General features: G+C 52.3%; 8 protein-coding genes across 8 annotated transcripts; 4 read left to right on the forward strand and 4 right to left on the reverse strand.

Annotated features, from left to right (window-relative positions):
- Positions 1-521: 521 nt before the first annotated feature.
- On the forward strand, positions 522-4,255 carry chsB (chitin synthase class II; the record flags this gene model as incomplete). The annotated part of the gene is made up of 4 exons (XM_056982053.1): positions 522-751; positions 1,142-3,044; positions 3,098-3,264; positions 3,319-4,255. 4 exons carry the CDS (start codon positions 522-524, stop codon positions 4,253-4,255), a joined length of 3,237 nt encoding a protein of 1,078 aa, XP_056829889.1.
- A 2,300-nt stretch (positions 4,256-6,555) lies between these two features.
- On the forward strand, positions 6,556-8,290 carry N7510_010129 (tRNA-ribosyltransferase family protein; the record flags this gene model as incomplete). Its single annotated transcript, XM_056982054.1, has 8 exons — positions 6,556-6,720; positions 6,795-7,045; positions 7,111-7,194; positions 7,251-7,571; positions 7,622-7,679; positions 7,731-7,808; positions 7,859-8,046; positions 8,101-8,290. 8 exons carry the CDS (start codon positions 6,556-6,558, stop codon positions 8,288-8,290), a joined length of 1,335 nt encoding a protein of 444 aa, XP_056829890.1.
- A 651-nt stretch (positions 8,291-8,941) lies between these two features.
- Positions 8,942-9,964, forward strand: N7510_010130 (thymidylate synthase; the record flags this gene model as incomplete). The annotated part of the gene is made up of 1 exon (XM_056982055.1): positions 8,942-9,964. The coding sequence occupies one exon, from the start codon at positions 8,942-8,944 to the stop codon at positions 9,962-9,964; it is 1,023 nt and encodes a 340-aa protein (XP_056829891.1).
- A 187-nt stretch (positions 9,965-10,151) lies between these two features.
- Positions 10,152-11,126, reverse strand: N7510_010131 (AN1-type zinc finger protein; the record flags this gene model as incomplete). The annotated part of the gene is made up of 1 exon (XM_056982056.1): positions 10,152-11,126. One exon carries the CDS (start codon positions 11,124-11,126, stop codon positions 10,152-10,154), a length of 975 nt encoding a protein of 324 aa, XP_056829892.1.
- Positions 11,127-11,483: 357 nt separating this feature from the next.
- On the reverse strand, positions 11,484-14,873 carry N7510_010132 (histone deacetylase hosB; the record flags this gene model as incomplete). Its single annotated transcript, XM_056982057.1, has 1 exon — positions 11,484-14,873. One exon carries the CDS (start codon positions 14,871-14,873, stop codon positions 11,484-11,486), a length of 3,390 nt encoding a protein of 1,129 aa, XP_056829893.1.
- Positions 14,874-15,317: 444 nt separating this feature from the next.
- Positions 15,318-15,611, reverse strand: N7510_010133 (uncharacterized protein; the record flags this gene model as incomplete). Its single annotated transcript, XM_056982058.1, has 1 exon — positions 15,318-15,611. The coding sequence occupies one exon, from the start codon at positions 15,609-15,611 to the stop codon at positions 15,318-15,320; it is 294 nt and encodes a 97-aa protein (XP_056829894.1).
- A 1,190-nt stretch (positions 15,612-16,801) lies between these two features.
- Positions 16,802-17,614, forward strand: N7510_010134 (YggS family pyridoxal phosphate enzyme; the record flags this gene model as incomplete). Its single annotated transcript, XM_056982059.1, has 1 exon — positions 16,802-17,614. The coding sequence occupies one exon, from the start codon at positions 16,802-16,804 to the stop codon at positions 17,612-17,614; it is 813 nt and encodes a 270-aa protein (XP_056829895.1).
- A 212-nt stretch (positions 17,615-17,826) lies between these two features.
- On the reverse strand, positions 17,827-20,802 carry N7510_010135 (AP-2 complex subunit alpha; the record flags this gene model as incomplete). Its single annotated transcript, XM_056982060.1, has 4 exons — positions 17,827-17,934; positions 17,992-19,913; positions 19,964-20,298; positions 20,351-20,802. 4 exons carry the CDS (start codon positions 20,800-20,802, stop codon positions 17,827-17,829), a joined length of 2,817 nt encoding a protein of 938 aa, XP_056829896.1.
- Positions 20,803-22,059: the final 1,257 nt, after the last annotated feature.

The raw sequence follows: 22,059 nt of genomic DNA on the forward strand, positions 1-22,059 counted from the left end.
CGTAGTCGTCGTGTGTAGTTTGAGTGGGGCTCATCGGACTAGCATCGCGGATGATCGTCGCGCGATGTTTTGTCGTCACAGATTGATTGATTGACGATGATACGTATTATTATGTATGCGGGAGTTGGGGAGTTGATTTTTGTTATTGCTTCTGCGTATATTGATTAATCCCTCTGCGCGTGCAGTCATGAATACAGAATTAATTTGGTGGATGTCAGTCTGTCGCTTCTAAGTACTTGGGTGGGTCACCCGTTGCCCTGGTAACCTCGGGATGTTGACGCGACACTGCGGATGCAGGGATGTTGGCTCTGCCTTCTCTCCCTCTCTCTCTCCCTCTTCAGTACATTTCTGTTGATCTCATTCGACTGTCAACATCCAACATTCTTGACTTTCTTCCCATTCTCCCTCCATTCTTCACTCCAAACTAGCCTGTCAGATTTGACAGCCGGCCCTCCCTCGGCTTGTTTCATTCGCCCGAGGACTATGAAGCATTGAGACTGTGACGAATTCTCCGTTCAACCATGAACCGTCGCTCCGCCGCCTCCAATTACGGTGAGGAGCCTCCCGCCTATCTCGACCGCGAGACATCTTCTTTTCTCTCCTCCGAGCCCGAGTCCCCGACTGCCGCTTCGCGTCAACATGGCGGTGCAACAATGCGCTTGCTACCCAGTGGTGGTGATGACCACGACAAGGATATAACCGGTGGCTCCCCTGGGGCATCACCGTCTCACTATGCCTCCCAATACTCCGAGTAAGTGCATCCAAACCCTGTCCACGTTGGTGGTGGTGCCCCGTCAATGCAACCTTATTCCCTAGCACACATTCCTCTTGTTTCCCCTGCTACGGCGGCCACATACAACCTGCACAAGCAATCCCCTTGATACAGTATCATTTTTCGGTACTGTCAAGGGGTGGGTCTTGTCATTGGATGATGGGCAGCGCTCATGGGGAGTGGGGTGGCTTCCACCATAACAATGTGTTTCTAAATACTTGTCTCCCGCGTTTTCTTTCTATTTTGCACCACACCACCACCATCCTCAGTCCCGTTGACTGTTTCCCTGTCCAAGATGGACTACCCTCCTCACTATTCTGAGTACTCTCCAACACGACCACGATCTAACATCCGAACGCGAGACTATAGGGTTGGACAGCCTCCGGATTATGCAGACCGGTACTATCAGCTGCCAAGTGCAACTTCACCATCTCGACCAGGGTCGAGCTTGGGAAATCCTCCCAATCTCCCGCCTCTGTCAACCACTCTAGCAGATCCTTCTGTTTACCCGGCAATTCCTCCACGAACGGGCTCGCCTACACGTCCGTGGAGTCCCGGGCATGTTCGACCACCGTCCGTGTCGAGTGTCGGCTATGAGCGCGCGGACTTGAATGGCAGTCCGCGTCCGGGGACGCCTAGTTCCCGGTATGGGGGCAGTCCACGGCGTCCTTTGCCTCCCGCACCTTTATTTTCTAGAGCAAACACCGGCCCTGGTGCGGATGCCAGCATTGATATTGGCGATGTGGCTAGTCCGGAGGACCCATTCGGTGCTGGCGGCCGGACGATCAACCACAACTCGCGTAGCAGTGTCCGGTCATTCATGAGTGAGTCGACAGTCATGGGTGATGAGAAGGATGCGATGCAAAAGATTGACCTCGACGGTGGCGAGGACGCCGACATGATTGACCCCAATCTTCATTATGGTCCTGCCCCGGAGAAGCAAGGGCGACGTGGAGTCCGGGACGCCCACATGTCCCAGAAAGAAGTACAATTGATCAACGGCGAACTCATTTTGGAGTGCAAGATCCCCACCATCCTACACAGCTTTCTCCCGCGCCGTGATGACCGAGAGTTCACTCACATGCGGTATACCGCCGTGACGTCGGACCCTGACGATTTCACCAACAGGGGGTACAAGCTTCGCCAGCAAATCGGCAGCACCATGCGAGAGACTGAACTGTTCATCTGTGTGACCATGTACAACGAAGACGAGATTGGCTTTACCCGCACCATGCACGGCATTATGCGCAACATCTCCCACTTCTGCTCGCGCACCAAGTCCCGCACCTGGGGCCGGGATGGTTGGAAGAAGATTGTTGTCTGCATCGTGGCTGACGGCCGCAAGAAGGTTCACCCGCGCACACTGAACGCATTGGCTGCGCTAGGCGTGTACCAAGAAGGCATTGCCAAGAATATTGTCAACCAAAAGCCGGTCACGGCCCACGTCTACGAATACACCACCCAGGTATCGCTCGACTCGGATCTCAAATTCAAGGGTGCCGAGAAGGGAATCATGCCCTGCCAAGTCATCTTGTGCCTGAAGGAACACAACCAGAAGAAACTTAACTCCCACCGATGGTTCTTCAACGCCTTTGGCCGTGCTCTGCAACCCAATATCTGTATTCTGCTCGATGTGGGAACAAGGCCTGAGCCAACAGCTTTGTACCATTTGTGGAAAGCCTTTGACCAGGACTCCAACGTCGCCGGTGCAGCCGGTGAGATCAAGGCGGGCAAGGGCAAGAATATGTTGGGTCTGCTCAATCCACTGGTCGCCAGTCAGAACTTTGAGTACAAGATGTCCAATATTCTCGATAAGCCACTTGAGTCGGTATTTGGTTACATCACTGTGTTGCCTGGTGCGCTGAGTGCCTACCGCTTCTTCGCTCTGCAGAATGATGCCGATGGTCATGGCCCGTTGAACCAGTACTTCAAGGGTGAGACGCTACATGGTCAAGACGCCGATGTTTTCACGGCCAACATGTACCTGGCTGAGGACCGTATCCTCTGCTGGGAACTCGTGGCTAAGCGCGAGGAGAGATGGGTCTTGAAATTTGTCAAGAGCGCTGTTGGAGAGACGGATGTTCCAGACACTATCCCCGAGTTCATCTCGCAGCGACGACGATGGCTTAACGGTGCTTTCTTTGCGGCTGTGTATTCGATTGTCAATGCGAAGCAGATCTGGAGCACCGATCATACCATTGCGCGGAAGATCTTGCTTCATGTTGAATTCGTGTATCAGTTTTTGAATCTTCTCTTCACTTATTTTGGATTGGTGGGTTGTTTCCCTTCTTAAATATATGGTCTTGGGCTAATTTCTCCTCTCAGGCAAACTTTTATCTTGCTTTTTACTTCATTGCTGGTTCTTTAACGAATAAACAGCTTGATCCCTTCGGTCATAATATCGGCCTCTATGTCTTCACGGTCCTGCGCTATGCCTGTGTCTTGGTTATGTGTTTGCAGTTCATTATCTCGATGGGTAATCGTCCGCAAGGGTATGTCTCGATCTCCCCCCCCCCCTAACTTCCGCCATACTGACATGCTTTCAGTGCCAAAAAGCTTTATCTCTCTGGTATGATTGTGTACAGTATCATCATGCTTTATACAATCTTCTGCGCGCTTTACCTTGTGGTGAAGGAGCTGATGGCCCGCGCCGGTCTTGACCACGACTCTTCGTTTAAGATCAGCGACACCTTGATGATGAACATCGTCTTGTCCATGTTATCCACAGTCGGGCTGTACTTCTACACTTCATTCCTATACCTGGACCCATGGCACATGTTCACTTCCTCGGCCCAGTATTTCCTGCTTCTCCCCAGCTACATCTGCACACTGCAAGTGTACGCCTTCTGCAACACCCACGACGTGACATGGGGTACAAAGGGCGACAACGTTCTGAACACCGATCTGGGTGCTGCAAACGTGATCAACGGCTCAACAGTCGTCGTTGAAATGCCCTCTGAACAACTTGACATCGACAGTGGCTACGACGCTGCCCTCCGCAACCTCCGCGACCGCCTCGAGGTCCCCAAACCCGTCGTGTCCGACTCCCAATTGCAAGAAGACTACTACCGCGCCGTGCGCACATACATGGTCTCCGTGTGGATGGTCGCAAACGTCATTCTGGGAATGGCGGTCTCAGAGGTCTACGGCATCGACGCGGGCGGCACGAACATCTACTTGGCGATTATCCTCTGGTCCGTAGCCATTCTCGCCGCTATTCGCGCCACGGGATCAACCATCTACGCTGTTCTGAATCTCGTCCACAAGATCGTCGAGGGAAAGACCAAGTTCGATGCGGGGAATATGACCAACTTCGCGCCCAGCTCGTATGGCGGGAGTAGTTTGGGCGTGTCTTCGGATTCGGGCGTTACCTCTTCCCGCGCACCGAATTATGGTGGCGAGTCTACTATGAAAGATCGCTTTGCCGAGGCCAGGTGGACAGTTGGGAGGCAGGTGGGGAAGGCTATGTTTTGGAGAAGTTAGTTTCATTTCTATTTGGGGTTGGAGTATTTGATTTTCTCACTGAAGGGATTGATTTATGGGAGTTTTGATTTGTTTTTTTTTTTGATGGTTTGCGCCTTTTTTTTCCCGATGGAAATATTGATATGATTCTCTCTGTCTGTCTCGGATAATGAGGAGGCTATGTTGATGCTGCTTGACGATGTATCTATGTGTTGTTTATTTGAATTAACAACTTCCCTTGGAGAGGGTATGACTTGACTTATCATTCTAGTGATGAAATTTGTATAGACAATGTCAGATCAACGGGCACACTAGCATGAAGCTGAAGCCGTACTAGTGCTAAAGCCAAGCGAGAATAAAAGAGGAAGAATGGGAATTGTGGGAGTACAGGTGGGAGGAGAGATATGATATTAGCCATTTAGTCCATGGCAGTAATATTTCCTCTTTGAATACAAGTTCAACTAACAAGGCCGACTATTCTGGAAGTATACAAGTAGAAAATCCCTGGACCCTAATCCTTTCAGGACCATACGGCTGCGCAAGCTACCTTTCCGTGGGAATATCCCTAACAAAGAGGATTTGGAACCTTTCCAAAATGGGAAGTCGTAGCAAACACTGTCAGCCTTCCTGCCTCCATATAAAGTCTGCCTCCTCCGCTCCTTCTCTCCTCCTCTCCTTCTCTCCTCCTCTCCTTCTCTCCTCCTCTTCTCCTCTCCATCTCTCCTTAATATTTTCCCCTCCCTCCCTCTTTATATTTATATCTATACTCCCAGCAGAGAGAAGTGAGATGGCCTCTCCAGAACTGCTGTGCCGTGTGGAATCTCAAATACATATGGAGAACGGACACTTTTCGACTTGCTCGGAAAGAAGACGACAATGAACTCCATACTATAGAGAGTCAGCTCTGGGCAGTGCAAGGTGAGTAACGTCTTTCCAATTTCCTCATGGGTCGTCTCGCGGGGTGGATCTAAACTTGGGCTTGCGGGGCGTGGATGGAGAGCTGTTTACTGATGGTTATACTGTTTGATAGATTGCCGGCTCTGAGGCTTCTCTGGTCAATAAATATGGAAGGTCAAACAAGAGCGACAACGCGAAGGAGAAGCTTGAGCCTGATTGGCGATTGGCAGTACACACTCTGCCCTGTAACGCAGCACTGGCAGTCCGTCGTATGTATCAATGCCGCCCTAACTCACAGTGACATTTCAAATGCTTATCATCCTTGGAGAAGATATGAATCGCTGCAAGAAGCGCACTTCGAACATATTTGTGCAGGAGGCTACAGGGCTGGTCGCTGCCCTTGCGACGGGTCACCAAAGGGCCTCACGGACCAGTAAGGCTATTTGTCTTGCGTTCATAAATATTTACCTTCGGACAAAAACTAACGGGTAATTTCGACCTTAGGGCATTTTTGGTGTCCCAACATGCGGACCAGCTCTAAATATAACTCACTCCATTCGTTTCCTCTCCTTCATGATCTCCATGATCTCCATGATCAGGTCTCTGCTGTGGCGCTCTACGACTTCCCCTGAGTCCGACCGACATCACATACAACCAGAAGGAAGTTCTGGCGGTGGTACGCTCGATCGAGGAAGTGCGTTGGCTCGTCCTGGGATCCACTCACCCCATTATCTAATATACGGACCATATGGCAGTGAAGTCTGTGCTGGGGGAGACGTCATCTGCAAACGTTCGCATTGCGCGATGGCAATATCGGTTGCAAAAGTGCCAAGTGATGAGTCCCCGAGCCGAAACAGATTCCGCTCTCAGTGTTTATCCTCCAACCGATGGACCTTTTCGCTTTGGACTACATCGGTCCCATTACGCCGGTAATGCCGCGAGGGAACCATTACGATACTGTCCCAGAGCAGAACAACCGACAGAATAAATTCGGGACAGGGTTTTATACAAGTGACAGGCTCGTTACCAGATTCGAATCGCCCTATAGAAAGTCCACAAGCCATGTCTACGGCTCAAAATCAATAGACTAATAAACTGGTTGGACAGAGAGTTTGTAGATGCCGACAACGGCAAAGATATTTATGTGAAGTTTTAGCCATATCTAATCAGGCCCGGGAGTGAGGCTGTTCTGCGACCGATTCGTTAGGAAGAGATGTTTTGGATCACTACGCGCAATTATAATAAGGTATAAATACTACGGTACAATGTAAGTTCCTTTAATTGCCTCTGAAGGACTTCCTGGGAAGAAAGTTGAAGCAATTCGAGGTGTCGTATAGTTTGGATTTCTTCTTCGGGACAAGCGGATGCAAACCAGGCAAACAGCTTATCAGATAAATATTGCACTCGAATTGCGCGCTCCTGCCATGCTCTCGTTCTCTATGCAATGCCAGCGGTTCCTCACGAGATTCAATTCTAGGAAACCAGACGGCGCATTGTCCGTCCCTATCGCCGCCATGACTACAGCCACCGAGTCCACGCGCAAATCCATGCCTTCCGCATTGACCTTTGAGCGACATGCGAAATGTTCTGTACGACTTCTCATACCCCACACTGAACGAGACATGCGTTTCTGACCTGATATTTGTCGCATGACACGAATTAGACAACCAAAGCCCGCGCCAGCACTCTCCACCTCCCGCATGGCTCCGTCTCGCTGCCGATCTTTATGCCCGTCGCAACACAGGCATCCCTCAAGGGCCTGACATATGAGCAGCTCCGGCAAACGGGATGTATGCTCTGTTTGAATAACACATATCATCTCGGCTTGAAGCCTGGCCAGGAGGTTTTGGATGCAGTTGGTGGGGCGCATAAGCTGCAGGGCTGGGACCGGAATCTCTTGACCGACAGCGGAGGGTGAGATATCTTCGACAATCCTGAGGTAAAACGTGAAATAAGAACTAATCGGGCCTGTGACTTAGGTTTCAGATGGTCTCTCTTCTCAAGCTGGCTACGGTCACAGAAGAAGGAGTGCGGTTTCTAAGTCCGCATGACGGCTCGCCAATGTATGTGTCCCTCATTTCCCGTCTATTGGATTCTTTATTTTGTAACCATATTGCAGGCTTCTTACTCCGGAGCATTCGATCTCTCTTCAAAATTCCATCGGCTCTGATATTATTATGCAGCTTGACGACGTGATTGCCACTACGTCCCCTGACCATGCTCGCATCAAGGAAGCTATGGAGCGATCTGTGCGGTGGTTGGACCGATGTATCGAGGCGCACAAATATCCGGAACGACAGAACCTTTTTTGCATTATTCAAGGTGGTCTGGATCTTGAGCTTCGAAAACAGTGCTGTGCTGAAATGGTTGCACGAGATACCCCCGGTATTGCTATTGGTGGTCTCTCGGGCGGCGAGGCGAAGGAGGAGTTCTGCAAGGTGTATGTGGATATACCTCCATCTCGAAGGCATGCAGCTAACTCAATGAAAGCGTGGACACATGTACAGGACTGCTTCCGGAGGATAAGCCCCGCTATGTAATGGGTGTCGTAAGTTCTTCGTCTTCTTCATCTCAATTGCCTTGACTGACAGTGTGCTAGGGGTACCCCGAGGATATAATTGTGGCCGTGGCTTTGGGAGCAGATATGTTCGACTGCGTGTGGCCAACACGAACCGCAGTAAGGTCCTCTCTATCTTGTCTTCGGGAAAATTACTCAACTCGCGACAGCGTTTTGGTCAAGCCATTGTTTCGTCCGGTACATTGAATATCCGCCATAAGAAATTCGCCCAAGATTTTGGTCCTATTGATGAAGATTGCACCTGTGCTTGCTGTCGCCCAACTGAGCAGGGTGGCCTTGGAATCACGCGTGCATACATGTACCACGTGGCTGCAAAGGAAACGGTTGGCGCTCATCTGTAAGTATCAGCGTTTCGTGTTCTGATTGGTATCAATTGCTGATTTCCCTGCAGTCTTACAATCCATAATGTCCATTTTCTATTGTCTTTGATGACTTCTGTACACCAAGCCATCCGAGAGGACCGATATCCGGACTTTGTGCGCCAGTTTTTCTCCAATCAGTATGGTGGTGACAAGTCCAAGTATCCCGAATGGGCTGTGGGTGCCCTTCGGGGCGTTGGGCTAGATCTACTGGCAAATTAGGCCAGGCAAACCGCATAAATATGCGGATGGAGTTACAGTTGCAGCAATTCAACGCAAAAGGAAAATGCGGTCATGGTTTTGGAGTTATATCCTAATGAGCATGTACATATTCAGCGGAATTGAGCTGATTGAAGGTGATTTCATTTATCTCGTTTATCAGAAACGATCACGATTTGAAAAACGCAAATAGTATGAGTTCATACTCGTGTTGACTAACAGGCACACGAGAGTAATAGCGTAGCTCATTGTTCTCAACTTGCTTTGCCTTTCGTAAACTGGTCAATAAACCTCCGAATCTTATTTCCCCATATATACACAGGAACTATACATTCCAAAAGCCATCACATTTGATTAGACTACCTAAGGGAGTGTTGTCTATGTCATGTGAAGACCGCGATGATTTTACGGTCTTCGTCATTTCGGGGTGAGAACTTCGTCCACTGCAGCGAGGAGTGCCCGAGCTCAGTAATATTGCCGTTTATTTAGAAAATGTAGTTAGTCAAACTTATGAAGAACTATAGTTAAACACTTGAATAGATGATTAGGAATTGACCATTCACGTGACCGCGCGCGTCGATTTGATTTAGCTTCGCGTCTTTCTTTCCCGTACTCCAGAACAACTGCCCCTCCTCCCCTAACCCACCACCCACCATGACTCAGGAACACCTCAACACAAGCGCAGCCGCGCCAGCGCAAACACCCTCAAAGGCGCACGATCCTTCCCACGAGGAACACCAATATCTCAATCTCATCCGCACAATCCTCTCGCAAGGCGAGCACCGTCCGGATCGCACGGGGACAGGAACGCGCAGTCTGTTCGCACCACCGCAACTACGCTTTTCCCTCTCAAAGCCAAACCCAGATGGCGGATCTCCAATCCCAGTGCTGCCCCTCCTAACCACAAAACGCGTCTTCCTACGCGCCGTGCTCGCCGAGCTCCTCTGGTTCATCTCAGCAAACACCTCATCGATTCCTCTCTCCGAAGCAGGGATCAAGATCTGGGACGGGAACGGCAGCCGCGAATTCCTCGATAAGGTCGGACTCGGACACCGCGAAGAAGGCGATCTGGGCCCCGTGTACGGCTTCCAGTGGCGACACTTTGGGGCGGAATACGTCGACGCGAAAACCGATTACGAAGGTCAGGGCGTTGATCAGCTCAAGGATGTGGTGCACAAGGTTATGAATTCGCCGTTTGATCGGCGCATTATCATGAGTGCTTGGAACCCTGCGGATCTCAAGAAGATGGCCCTTCCGCCGTGCCATATGTTCGCGCATTTCTATGTCTCCTTCCCTCCGGGGATGAAGCTTGACGAGAAGACGGGTCGACCAAATGAGAAGGGGACGCTTTCGTGTCTTCTTTATCAGCGCTCGTGCGATATGGGACTCGGTGTGCCATTTAACATTGCTTCTTACGCGCTGCTTACGCATATCATTGCCCACGCGGCGGATCTGCATCCGGGGACCTTGATTCATACCATGGGTGATGCCCATGTGTATCTTGATCACATTGATGCTCTGAACGAGCAGCTTACCCGTGAGCCGACTGAGTTCCCCGAGCTGCGGATTAAGCGTGATGATCGTGGCAGCGCTGTCGTCGACGGCTGGAAGGAGGACGAATTCGAAGTTATTGGATATAAGCCGCACAAGACGATCAAGATGAAGATGAGTGTTTGAATGAGCTGTGCTATGACTTGTATGATATCAATCATTCTTGGAGGATATAATTGTCTTTGGGGATAGACAGAACCGACCATGGCATCCATGCCAATATGTGCAAATCAAATTCCTAAACCATGCTCTGGTATCAAATCAAGTATATCCAAGTACATACGCAAATATGCAAAGAAGATATGCAATATAATTATGACTTCCCAAGAACCGTCCCCGCCCCTCTTAGCAGCACAATGGTATCTCCCGACTTAACCTTGCCACCACCAAGCGCGTCCGAGAACTCCAGGAACTCACCGGACTCAACATGGAAAACCCTCAACCGAGCCTCCTCCCCTGCAGCGCGATTATTCAAATTCTCTACCTTGAGTCTGCGCGCCACATCATCTAGCACGCGCCCGACCTTCCATCGACTATCAAAATAGAAATCTCCCGCCGGGGGTTCTGACGCTTGCGTATCCGCCGTCCCGACAGTATGCAAATACACCCGCTTATCAGCAGGAACGCCGGCGTCGCCCTTGGCGGAGCGTTTCATTTGATTCACCTCCGCCGCGCGCGCAGCGGGTGAATTGGGTTTTGGTTTCGGTTTGGGGAGGATGTTGTTGATGTTAGTTGACGCCGCGGATTGTTGTTTCTCACGACCCCATGTGCGCACCTTGGCGAACATGGACTTGAGCGTTTCGTTTGCGTTGGCGCCACTCCCGCCCTGCCTCGCTCCGAGTGGCGTCACCTTTGCGCAGTCGTGCTCTTCGCGGAGTCGGTGCTTAAGGCAGTACTGCCGATTACAGTCCGGACAGCGTACGCCGGGGTCTTTAAAGGTATTAACGAGCGTTTTGCAAGACACGTGCGCGCACTGGTCTGAGTTGTAGATATTCGGGCGCTCTGTCGCGGTGCGGTTTTCTTTATTGTTGTTATTGGCGATTCCGTTGCGACGTCGGGCCCATTCGCCCTCGCGCGGACATTTATGTGCAATCTCGCTGCGGTGATCGAGACAGAAGGTACTGTGGCAGGATTCGCAGCGGAAGGGGAGGAAATCCAGCTGGCCGCAGTATTCGAATTGGCAGTGGCGGCCAATGGATTCGAGGTCGGTGTCTGCCATTTGGGTGTAGGATTCTTGTTGTGGAGAGGATGAGGGCAGGCGCTGCCCTTTGGGTGTGTTAAAGGACATGCTGGCGACGACTTAAAAGAGTGGCAAGGGAAAGAGAGCGAAAGGTATAGGTTGTCAACGTTGTGTTGTGCTGGAAGACGCTGGCAACATCTTGACTAATGCGGAGAAGATTCCAGGTGCTTATCTAATAATCGAGATAAGGCAGACCCGAACTATGACCGTTTCTACAAGACAAGTTCTAGAACAATAATACAAACAGTAGGATTCTGTTTTACCGTCAAACAGGTAACTCCGTACATAAGGGGTATATGAAGAAGAAATAGATATGAACACAACCGACAAACCAAGGCACTATGGTATGGCCGTAAAGCCTGTCATCCTTGACGCCAAAGCAAGCAACATAACAAGCCCAGAGAATTAGGAATGGTAGGGGTAGCTGTCACTGTAGTTGGATTTTGCGGAAGCCTGCTGTGCAGACATCGTGGTGTTTTGTTGCGCCTGCTCCTGTTGCGCCTGCTCCTGTTGCGCCTGCTCTTGGTCAGGATTGACCGGCGCGGCGAAGGGGATGGGGCTGCTGGATGTGAACACGGGTAGGCCTTGCTTCGTCTGAGTTGTAGACATTGTAGGTGAGAATATGCGTTTGGAATGCTGCTGCTGAGCAGGAGCCGAATTTTGGATGGTGTCCGGGGTAAGAGGGGGAGAGGTGTTGGTGGCGAACGCGGTTGATAGCTGTGGAGCAGTCCACTGCGATGGACCCGTAGGTGCAGGTGCAGAGATGTCTGACAGGCCAGCCATTGGAAGCACGGGGGAAGAAGCAAAATGTGTGCCAGATGAGGAAACAGACTTCGTCTCCTGCTTCACTAGACTATCCAATGGGATCTCCACGGTGGGGGTAGGAAGAGGAGGCGGCGAGCTGCTGGGAGTAAGTGAAGACGGCCCGACAACAGGCTTGCTGCGGGGAGCTTTTGTGCCACCACTGGACTTGCGCGGAGACCGCGGAGATTTGGGAGTCTTGGATGATGACGACGCCCTGGATGTGGATTTGTAATCCTCTGCTGCTCTCTTCTCGCGCGCAGCCTGTTCCTCCGGCGAGGGCATCACCAGTTTGATCTTGCGCACACTTGCAGAAAGGCTATCGATATCATCCGGAGTATCCTCATCAGCAAGCTTGGAAGGACGGAAAACAGCGGGCACCTTAGGCACTGGAGGGGCTTTTCGGGGGCTGGCAGAGCGTCTCGGAGTTCCTGGACGAGAACCGCCGCTGGTCTTGCGAGGGCTGGCTGAAGTAGCGGGTTTCCCGGTGGAAGCCGTGCTTTGTAATTCGCCCATGTCAACAGCGGTTGCGGTCGTGCTCTTCCTGCGAGTGGCATCCACGGAAGGAGACGTCTCTCCCGACGCATCAGGAAAGTCGTTACCATCGATGGTGGTTCGCCGGTTCTTCCTCATGGCTTGCTGTCTCGGAGTGGCCGGTCGAGGCGAGTAAGGGGTTGGCGATTTGGCTTTACGCACACGAAGATGCCGCTTATCCTCCAAAGGCAGAGGAGGGGCTTCAGGAGTCGGAGCGAACTTGTTGACGCCGCCATCCAAAGCTACCTGGCGGTCCCGCCGTTGGCGAGATGCTTCTGCATTGAGCTCCTCCGGACGATAGCTCATCGTCTGTCGGTGTTCTGGGATGAGAGCCTTGGACAACTCATGCGTTGCCGTCGCCCAGCCGACTTCCGGCAGAGGTGGAAGACTTGGGTCTGAGCCTGGATGGGAGCCGGAGCCAGTGGACCTGCGATCCCGGCTGGGAGTAACTACTTTTGCAGAAAATGAACGGGTCGGCGCAAAGTATGTAGGGGCGGACTTCTCCTTGGGTTGCGGAGACATGAGAGTCTCCAATTCGGATAGAAACGCTGGGGACCACCATTCACTGTCATACTCGCCAGAAATCTGTTTCAGGGTGTCCTTTGGAGGTGTGGTGGAAATACCCAACCTGCCGGTCATTTCAGATGCCAGGCGGTTGTCCGTTGATTCTTGTGTGGTTGTATCCCCCAAACCAGCCAAATGACTGAGCACTCCGCTGGTCAGAGCCCGATCACTGTAGCCGCCTTCCAGAACACTGATGACACTCCCATCAACGCCGAGTCCTTCTTCCTGCGACATGCGGACCACGTCGGCTGTGAACCTGGCGTAGAATTCGGTTGGAACATTGACCTTGTGGCGCTGCATTCCAGTGCTTTCCCACTCGCTTGCATCAAACCCAGCCGAGATGAAGATGGCAGCCTTGGGCGGAGGACCGCCAGGGGTTTCCGCGAGTCGTTTGGTGTGGGTTCGAAGAAACGCTCGCGCCTTGTTGATCAAAGTCACGTATTTGGTCCGGTACAAGTTCCAGAACTCTGCCTCTGTTTCCCAGGTTTCGAGATGCACGTTCCAGATGGATTGACCATGCGCTCCGTCGATGCAGACGCTCGCGTTGCGCACCTTGTCCGGTTCGCCACCCTCACAAGGGTAAGAGTTGATATCGTGAAGACTGTAGTATCCAATAGCCGTCTTTTTGAAAGGGGCTACATTGCGAGGGGCCATTGAAGCCTTGTAATTGTGAGCCCATGTAATTTCCTGTGAGCCGTCTCCGTGGTGAAGGTCGAAATCCAAGATGGCAGCATGGGTCAAACCGTGGTACATCGCCCCATATGAGATTCCCACATGGACATTGTTGATCCAGCAAAAGCCCGAGGGGAAGTCGGCAGAGCAGTGGTGTCCCGGAGGACGGATGCACACGAAGGCACGGGAGGTCGGCCCAGGTCCAAGAACAGCATCCACGCCGTCGCAAACACCACCCAGGGCGCCTTGCAAAGCATTCAAGGACTCCGAGCATAGATAGAGATCTCCCGAGTGGAGCGTAGGGCGACTGCTGAGCTCCAAGCCGTCGTTACCCTGTGTATCTGGGCGAACGAGTTCCTTGCCGGTCAGCGCAAGGCGCGATTCAGCCACATCGCACATGCTTTTCAGATCTGACATCCATTGCGTTCCATGGACATTCGTCACGGCCGGGTCAGAGAGGGTCAAAAATCTGGCTGTTTTGCGAATCTGGAACGGCGTAGGCAAGGCATGTAGGTCTAGATCTGGGTGAGGCGCGAACCTCTCACCAGCATGTCGGCCACCAAGACGAACATAGGCAGCAGATACACCTAGAACACAAGCGCGCATGCGCTCTGGTCTCTCTACGATAGATGCCAATTCAGCTCGCTTCGCGCGTGGGCGCGAAAAGCGGTGGCCGTAGCAGGCGTCATGGACCACAACAACAGTCTTGGACCGCAGATCTACGGCCTGGTGCAAATCGACCTCTCTCTGAAAGTGTTCGGCAGCGATCGACGCGGCGGTTGGGCCTGTGTGCTCCGGCGCGAGTCTCTGGGGAAACATGGCGGGCGACGCGGCGTAGGTCGGGGACCCCGCAAAGTTGGCAGACGAGCGGTGCGGCGAGGCTAGGGGGGTGGTAGGATCGTTGTTCTGAGCGGATCGCAGCGACGCGGCGGACGCGCGCTTCTGCAGCGCGGGGATGGACTTGCGCCGTTCGTCACGCAGGGAGCTGGAGCTGGGGGTTCGTCGGGGGATCTGGTGGTGGTGACTACCCGCAGTGGGCAGACGCACCGACGGGCCATCGCGAGGAGATAACAGGGACGGCGACGCAGGTAGAGGGGTGGCGGCGGCATTAGCCAGAGTCAGGCGGTTCAAAGAATCGGACAGCACATAATGGGATTGATCCAGGTTGGTCGCAGTGGATGGGGGAGGCGGATCATCCTGGGACGAAGGTGGTTTGGGGTCCATAGTGATGGTGGAGAGGGAGCATGTAGACAATAGAAGGCGTCGTACAAAGAGGTGAATAATAATCGTGTGGAAGGAGAGAAACAAAGAAGAACGATGGAAAGGTTGAAGAATGGGGCAAGGGGCGAGTCGATCATCCAAACAAACAGATCGACACTACACACTAAGACATTATTGATCTATAGTGGTTCTAGTTTCAACGTCGAAAATACCCATTAAATTGAAAAGGGAAAATATGTAGATTCTCCATTTAGGGTAGATCTGCGTGGTGGCTCTATAGCAGAGGGAGGCATTTGGAAGGGGAGTATACACGTCTGGTTCACTCTCACAATAATATGTATCCATCGCAGAAAATAAAGACATGAAAGAATCAAATCCGTCCATCTTGAGTCCAACGCCAGAATCCGAAACACCAAAGCTCTAAAATACAGTGACGTGCGTATCGCATCACCAGCGCGTCCGCAGACCCCGCCATTGATACCACTGGAATAAGCGACGACCGAGCGACGATTTCTCATCCAGACTGTCCTGAGACCGGCGCTGGAGCTTGTCCTCTTGCTTGCGGTTCTTCTTCTCCGACTTGAACCCACGCGTGGCGTGCGTCTCGCAGAAGCAGTGCATGTGTACCGTCTCGACACTCACGCCGGGACAGCTGTTCCGACGGTGGGCGGCGCAAACGTTGTTGCCGGCGTCTTCCTCGCACTGGCACCACTCGTACAGGGTGAAGTATTGGTGACACATTTTTTATTTGGTCTTGGATCTTTGATCTCAACTGGGTCCTCAGGAATCACGGATAGCTTCCGTGGGGTTCTTTTCTTGGTGGGGGAGTTGGCGGAATCGCCGGCAGGGTACCGGATGCCGCGGATATGGGAGAAAAGAGAGAAAAAGTTGGACGTTTCTCGACCAGATCGACTGGGAGGGCCAAATTGGGTGAAGCTGAAGCTGCTGCAAGCTTTGCTTTTTGGGGATGATTCGGTCTGGTGGGTAGGAGGCCAGCTGGGTACGAGGTCAAGGTAGCAGCGAGGGGAGCTAGACAGCCTCAGTCCAGCTGAGAGGAGAAGAGGAGAGAGGATTGAATGCGGAGAAGAAGAAGAAGGTCAAGGAAGGAAGAGAAGGTGTAGGGTATATTACAGAGGAAGAAACAGCCTGAGCGCTTATAATGGTGCAACTTGGCAGTGTCAGCCTAATATGTAAGACTGAGTGAATAGCGGGCTGACCCATTGAACGGTGGAGCTCTTGACGTCAAAGACCGCTCAATGCGATCAATGGAGGTGTCGCCAAGGCAAAGGAAATCTTGGACCGGTTACATTTTCGTGTCTGGCCTACCGCGAGAGGAAGAGCTAAACGATCAATGGTACCTGCATTGACCAGTCCGACGCTTGTTCCTGCACAGTACTTTTCCCCTGCCCGATTGAGCCCTACCTGCGTAGATCCATCCGATCCGACAAAAGAACTCCTCAGAAAGCGCCAGGAGACAATGCAACTGCACAATGGGTACGTAACACGCATTTAAGAATAGATCGGGTTTGAAATCCAAAGCCAGATCAGATTAGCCTTGAAGCGGGTGCGTGCGACGGACTAGGCGATCCGCCGCAGCCCGGGCGGCTTTCTTTTCCGAGATCGCCAACGGTTATTGGTTCACCGGCTGTCAGAGTAGCCGCCTGACAAACCACATGATCTGAAAAAGAACTAAAAAGCATACTGTAGCATTTTCGGGGAGGCAGTGCCGGCATTCCTGAGTTCGCATGGCCCAGATCTAGAGTTTGGAGATTGAAAGATGCAAACGGAACGAACATGTTCGGCAAGCCTCGGCCAAGTCAGGTGACCTTGAATTCTTGTTGGTGCCTGGGGCATCAATTACTCTATTTGGAGTTAGTTTGACGGCCCCATTGATATTGTATTTGATGCTCTTCCAACCACCACGCCACACAATGTCCACCGAACAGTCCCAACCCGACATGGCCGCCACTCCCGCCCGCGCCTCCGCCCTGCTCGGCAATCTCTCCACCGTGAAAGCCCTCATCACAACCGCAAACCCAAGCAAGGCCGTCCGGCTCGTCGCCGTCTCCAAGCTCAAACCCGCCTCCGATATCCTAGCACTGCACCAACCCCCCGCAAACCAGCTGCACTTCGGCGAGAACTACCTCCAAGAACTGCTCGAAAAGTCCCGTCTCCTACCACCCAGCATCCGGTGGCACTTCATCGGCGGCCTGCAATCGAACAAATGCGTCACCTTGGCGCGCGACGTGCGCGGTCTGTGGGCTGTTGAATCTGTCGACACGCAGAAGAAGGCCACGCTGTTGGATAAGGGGTGGGGAGAGCGGAAGACTCAGGCCGGTGATGAGGCAGCGGAAAACCAGAAACTGCGCATCTACGTGCAAGTGAACACCTCCGGCGAGGAAAACAAAGCGGGCGTTGAGCCCGCCGAGGCAGCTGAGCTGTGTCGGTTTATTAGGGAGAAGTGCCCGCGGCTCAAATTGCAGGGTGTTATGACTATCGGCGCGATTGCGCGCTCGAAGGCTACGACGCCCGACAATGAGAATGAGGATTTTGTCTGTTTGCGGGAGACGAGGGATCGCGTTGTCAAGGAGTTGGGGATGGAGGGGGAGGAGGGGACGTTGGAGTTGAGTATGGGTATGAGTTCGGACTTTGAGGGTGCCATTGTCCTGGGCAGTGATCAGGTTCGCGTGGGGACGACTATCTTCGGGGATCGGCCGCCCAAGGCGCAGGCGAAAGTAGTGTAGATACGAAAAGGTTATGATGTTATGACTTGCATGTTGAAAACACAGAAAGGGTCATTGTATCATTGTATATATATATTTTGTACATCAATTGATGTATTACTAGTCATAAGAAAGCATATACGAGAAGTGAACTAACGACTGCTGGTATTTCTTCGAAACTCGTCAACTACCGAGGTAGTCAGGATATACATACAGTGCTGCCAACACCTCATTCAATCCGAGACGCCCTCTGAAAAGCCCTGTGTCAGCTTCAGTTCCATCTGTCTCGCCAGTGCCCGTGGGACGTCCTCTTGCGTCGCACGAATCGTAACCCGATACATCTATCAGAGTGAGTTAGTATAACACGACAAAAGAAAGGAAAAGAAGGCTAAACATACCGACTTCTCGTAGTTGGGCTCCAGCCGCAAAAGGCAGCCCGTCTTCGCTTCCTCGGTCTGGAACACCGCGCACCCGACGATATTGGTCTGGTTCGGGTCCACATTGTCCAAAATCTTCCATGCGAATCCCTCTACGACCCGTCGAGTAAAGGTCTCGTTGATGCGCTTGTTCTTTCCAGTCAGACCAAAAGTGCTCTGTGCCTCAAGCGGCCCACCGCCAATTTGGCGCCAGCGCTTGAAAAAGTCTTCCGCTGACAATGCGGAGGGCTCCATGAATCGGTGCATCAGAATCGGAAGCTGGAGCGTGTATGCTTGGAGAGCACCGGCCAGATAGGAAATGCGGATAGTCGGGGCATCCGCGAAAGCTCCGTGAGCCGTGGAGAATAGTGTCTGTTGTGTCTGGCCAGAGGCAGCGACGCTCGGTTCCGGGAGGCTCTTAGTGTCGATTTTCAGGTTGGGTGAAGCTGGGTTGTCGACCGTGGTGGTTAGAGACCCAATGCCATACGTCGACTTGTTGGTGATATAGAGCTTTAGGACACCCATGGGGCCACGGTATTCGGACCGCGTGCCAACTTGGATCTGCGCGTCTTCGAAAAGAACACCCTCGTTGGCGAAATACAACCGATTGAATCCAATGTCCCAGTCCGGCGTGAGATGTGCAGCACTGGCCAGGTTTGGGGGCGGGGCCGCCGGCGCGCTGCTGAGATCCAAGCCAGCCAGGTCTCCCGAAGCCCCTCCCGGAGAAGTGGCGCCGTTAGCACCCGTTCGCGTACCGTTGACAATTGTCGTGAAGGTGCGCTTAAGACCGGTATTCTGCGCCATGAGAACTTCCTGCTTATCGGCATTGGCAGCTTTGCCACCAACCACCCACGTCTTCCTCTCACTCGTCCCGGCTGTCTTCTGGTGCAGCCGCGAGAGAAGGATAGAAGTGCGCTCGGAAAAGGGCGGCATCTCGTCGCACACAGTCCGCAACAAGTCGTCCGTGGGAAGTGTCGCCAGCGACAAATACTCAAACGCCCGCTGTTGCAATTCGGTATCGGGAGAATGACTATACAGACGGAAAATCTGCAGGAGCTGAGGCTTGATTTCGGGGAACAGGTTGACAAACTTGACAAACGACGACAGGATCATGGCCCGGGTGTTGTCCGAACTGGAGAACATCTTCGCCTGTAGTGCCATGAACTGCTCTATCGGGCTCGATCCTGCGCTGTCGGCAACGAGGTGACCAAATTCGCCAAGAACGTAACAGCCAATCTTCACCAAGCTCTCGTGGCAATCGGTCTTTAAGTAACCCAACAGGTTGTGTGCGGCATATGCCTGCAACTCCTCATTGTTGGTGACGATCTGGATCACTCGCTGCCACACCTCCTCGTTTACGTGCTCTCCAGCCAGCGACAAAAGTTTCAGGGTCATGTCAATATACCACTGCGCGTCGGTGGCATATTTCTCCGTGAGGATGGCAATCTTCAGCACCATCTCTTCACGAATAGCATAGTCGGCCGTTTGAAGATACCGAAGAAGCTCGTTGACGATCGGGCCAGCATTAGTGGTGTCACACATACTGTACAGCAGATCCAGTCCCTTCCGCCGGACGCTGATATCTCGGTCTCGTAGTGAGCCGAGGATGATGTTCTGGTGCTTTTTGATAGGGTCGAGTGTTTCAGCGCGAGCAGCAAAATGTGTCATTGCGTCCAGTCCGAGGTATCGCACGTTGGTTTCGCGGGACTGGATGTATTTGCCCAGGCGGGTAGAAATTTGCATCATGAGGTTGTGTTCGGAGTCAAGGTGAATAAGGAGATTGATGGCTTCAAAGAGGACCGCATTCTGGGCGTTATTCTGCTGCACGTTCTTAGGGGTTTCCATTGCGGATTGCATGACTTGCTGGAGAGATTCTCGAATGATCTCCCGGACGTGGCTGTCCTCTAGAGTGGGGTTAGACTCTGAAGGAGTAAGATGGAGGTTGTAAACATACGCGATGGTGGATAGTACTGCAACAGGCGAAGTAACTTGACCTGTATCCATGGACAAGGTACCCGATAATAGAGGTAATCTGGCGCAATGTCATTGTCCACCACAATCCGCTTCAGTCGCTGAGCAGCCTTGACATAGCATCCCTTGTATTCCTCCGGCAGATCTTGGGCGAGGGCCATGACCAAGGATGTCACGGACAGCGTGACACCCATGTCCGGATCATCCATGATCGAGATGATGCGCTCGGCCCATTCGTTCCGCACGATGCCGGGGTACTTGCGATACAATCGCAGCAGCGTCAAAGCGGCCTTCTTCTTGACAAAGGCTTTCGAGGTTCTAGGAGAGGGTGATCAGCCTGTTATCCAGCACTACGGCGATAAAAACTCACGGTGAAATCAAAAGCCGGTGTACCTCGGCCCCTAGCGCCTCCCCGAGCTCCTTGCCGCCAACATTGGCGACCGCATGTAGTGCCAGACAATTGTTAAGCTCATGGTGGTCGAGAAGATCCTTCCGAATACTGTTGACAACCAGGTGCAGCAACTCGTGCTCCTCATGTAAGAAGAGAGTGACGGCCAGGTAGCCGATCTGTTTCTCGGAGTATTTCGTGGATGAGATGAGATTGACGGCCTCGAGGTGTCCGAAATCGACATCGTACCCCTGGATGTAGACATATAACAGCTTGCAGACGTATTTCTTTTTCTGGTAGCCGTTAAGGTGGCCTGACTTGAACTTCTGGCGGATGTTGGCCAGCTCCTTGTTCACCCGTTTTTCCTCGAGTTCACGGGCGCGTGCATTCCGCAGGTCGGCGATGAACTGGACCAGGCCTCGCATCGACGACATGATGGCGCGGTGTTGTCAGGACGGTTGATTCGGGGTGGGGGGGGGAAGTTTAGACGAGAGCTGTCGCGCTGCCGGCGCAGATCACCTCAGGGGTTTTGCGATCGGAAGGACGTCACGCAACCATGTCCCTGAGTCTGGGGCTATGAAGCATTGGCCATCCAGGGGTTGTATAGTGGTAGTGGGGGTCTTCGACGGGAAGAGCGGAGGTGGAGGAAGGAGGTTCAGATTGCAGCGCTTCGGGTGGGAGAGAAACAGGGGAGAAGAGAGAGAGAGCACAGGATCCTGGCGGCACGTCAGCAGCACACTGGGTGGGCCGGGCGCATTCGCAGGGGATGATCGCCACACAGAACCAAAAGAATAATGCCAGTAGTTAAACAGGAGAAAGAAAAGCCAAGCAAGCCAAGTTCGTCTCCCGAAATTAGTTAAACTTCTAACAGTTCTTCGTCGATCCTGGCGGTGCGGGAAAAACGTTGATGCGCTGTATACAGTGTCTACTTAATAGTGACATGGTGACGTTAAAGCTAGTTAGTTAGCACCCAACTATTCATTATTAATACCCACGAGATCCCTGTTAGTGGACTAGCACTTCGTCTAACATGTACCTCAGAGAACTGGGGAACTGAGAGAAACATTATAGATTTAGGAATCAACGTTGATGGACGACTTTTACCCCAAAAGGGAGACTTTCGCCTCCGAATGATATCTGAGTCTAAAGGTGCCACTGTCGAATATTGCCGGGTATCGAATACAGAGAACAAGGGCAAGAAAGAGATTTTCTGTCATTTGTTTACAAAATGTTGCTGAGAAGGAGCTTGCCTTCGAAGCCCGTTCTTGCATGGTGAGGATAGAACGTAGTGAGAAGATTTTTTTAGTTTTTCGGGCGATTTCAACAACCGGGAAGTTCGGAGTGAGCTATTATTGCGAGGTGGCAATACACCATATCCTTGGTTTGAACTCCTAGGAACAGTGGAAAGGCCGGTCAGTCGTGAGCAGAGGGGTGAACGGCTCAGGGCGGCGCAGTGAGCAACTCACCCCATGATCTAAGAGTCGATCCCAACTCGGTGCGGTAGTGTTGTCGTCACCAATGTTACGACTTTTCTTGGGCTTTAAGAGCCTACAATTGTGGAGCAAGATATCAATCATATGGGCCAAGACAACATACAGTCTAACAGGTCCATTACAAGTCTGAATAGACATGTTACCTAGTGAGTTGTTCATGTTTTTCGTTATATTGTTGACGATATTGCAAACTCTCTT

Source organism: Penicillium lagena (assembly GCF_028827675.1).
Source record: "Penicillium lagena strain IBT 129212 chromosome Unknown utg000007l_segment0_segment0, whole genome shotgun sequence".
NCBI lineage: Eukaryota > Fungi > Ascomycota > Eurotiomycetes > Eurotiales > Aspergillaceae > Penicillium > Penicillium lagena.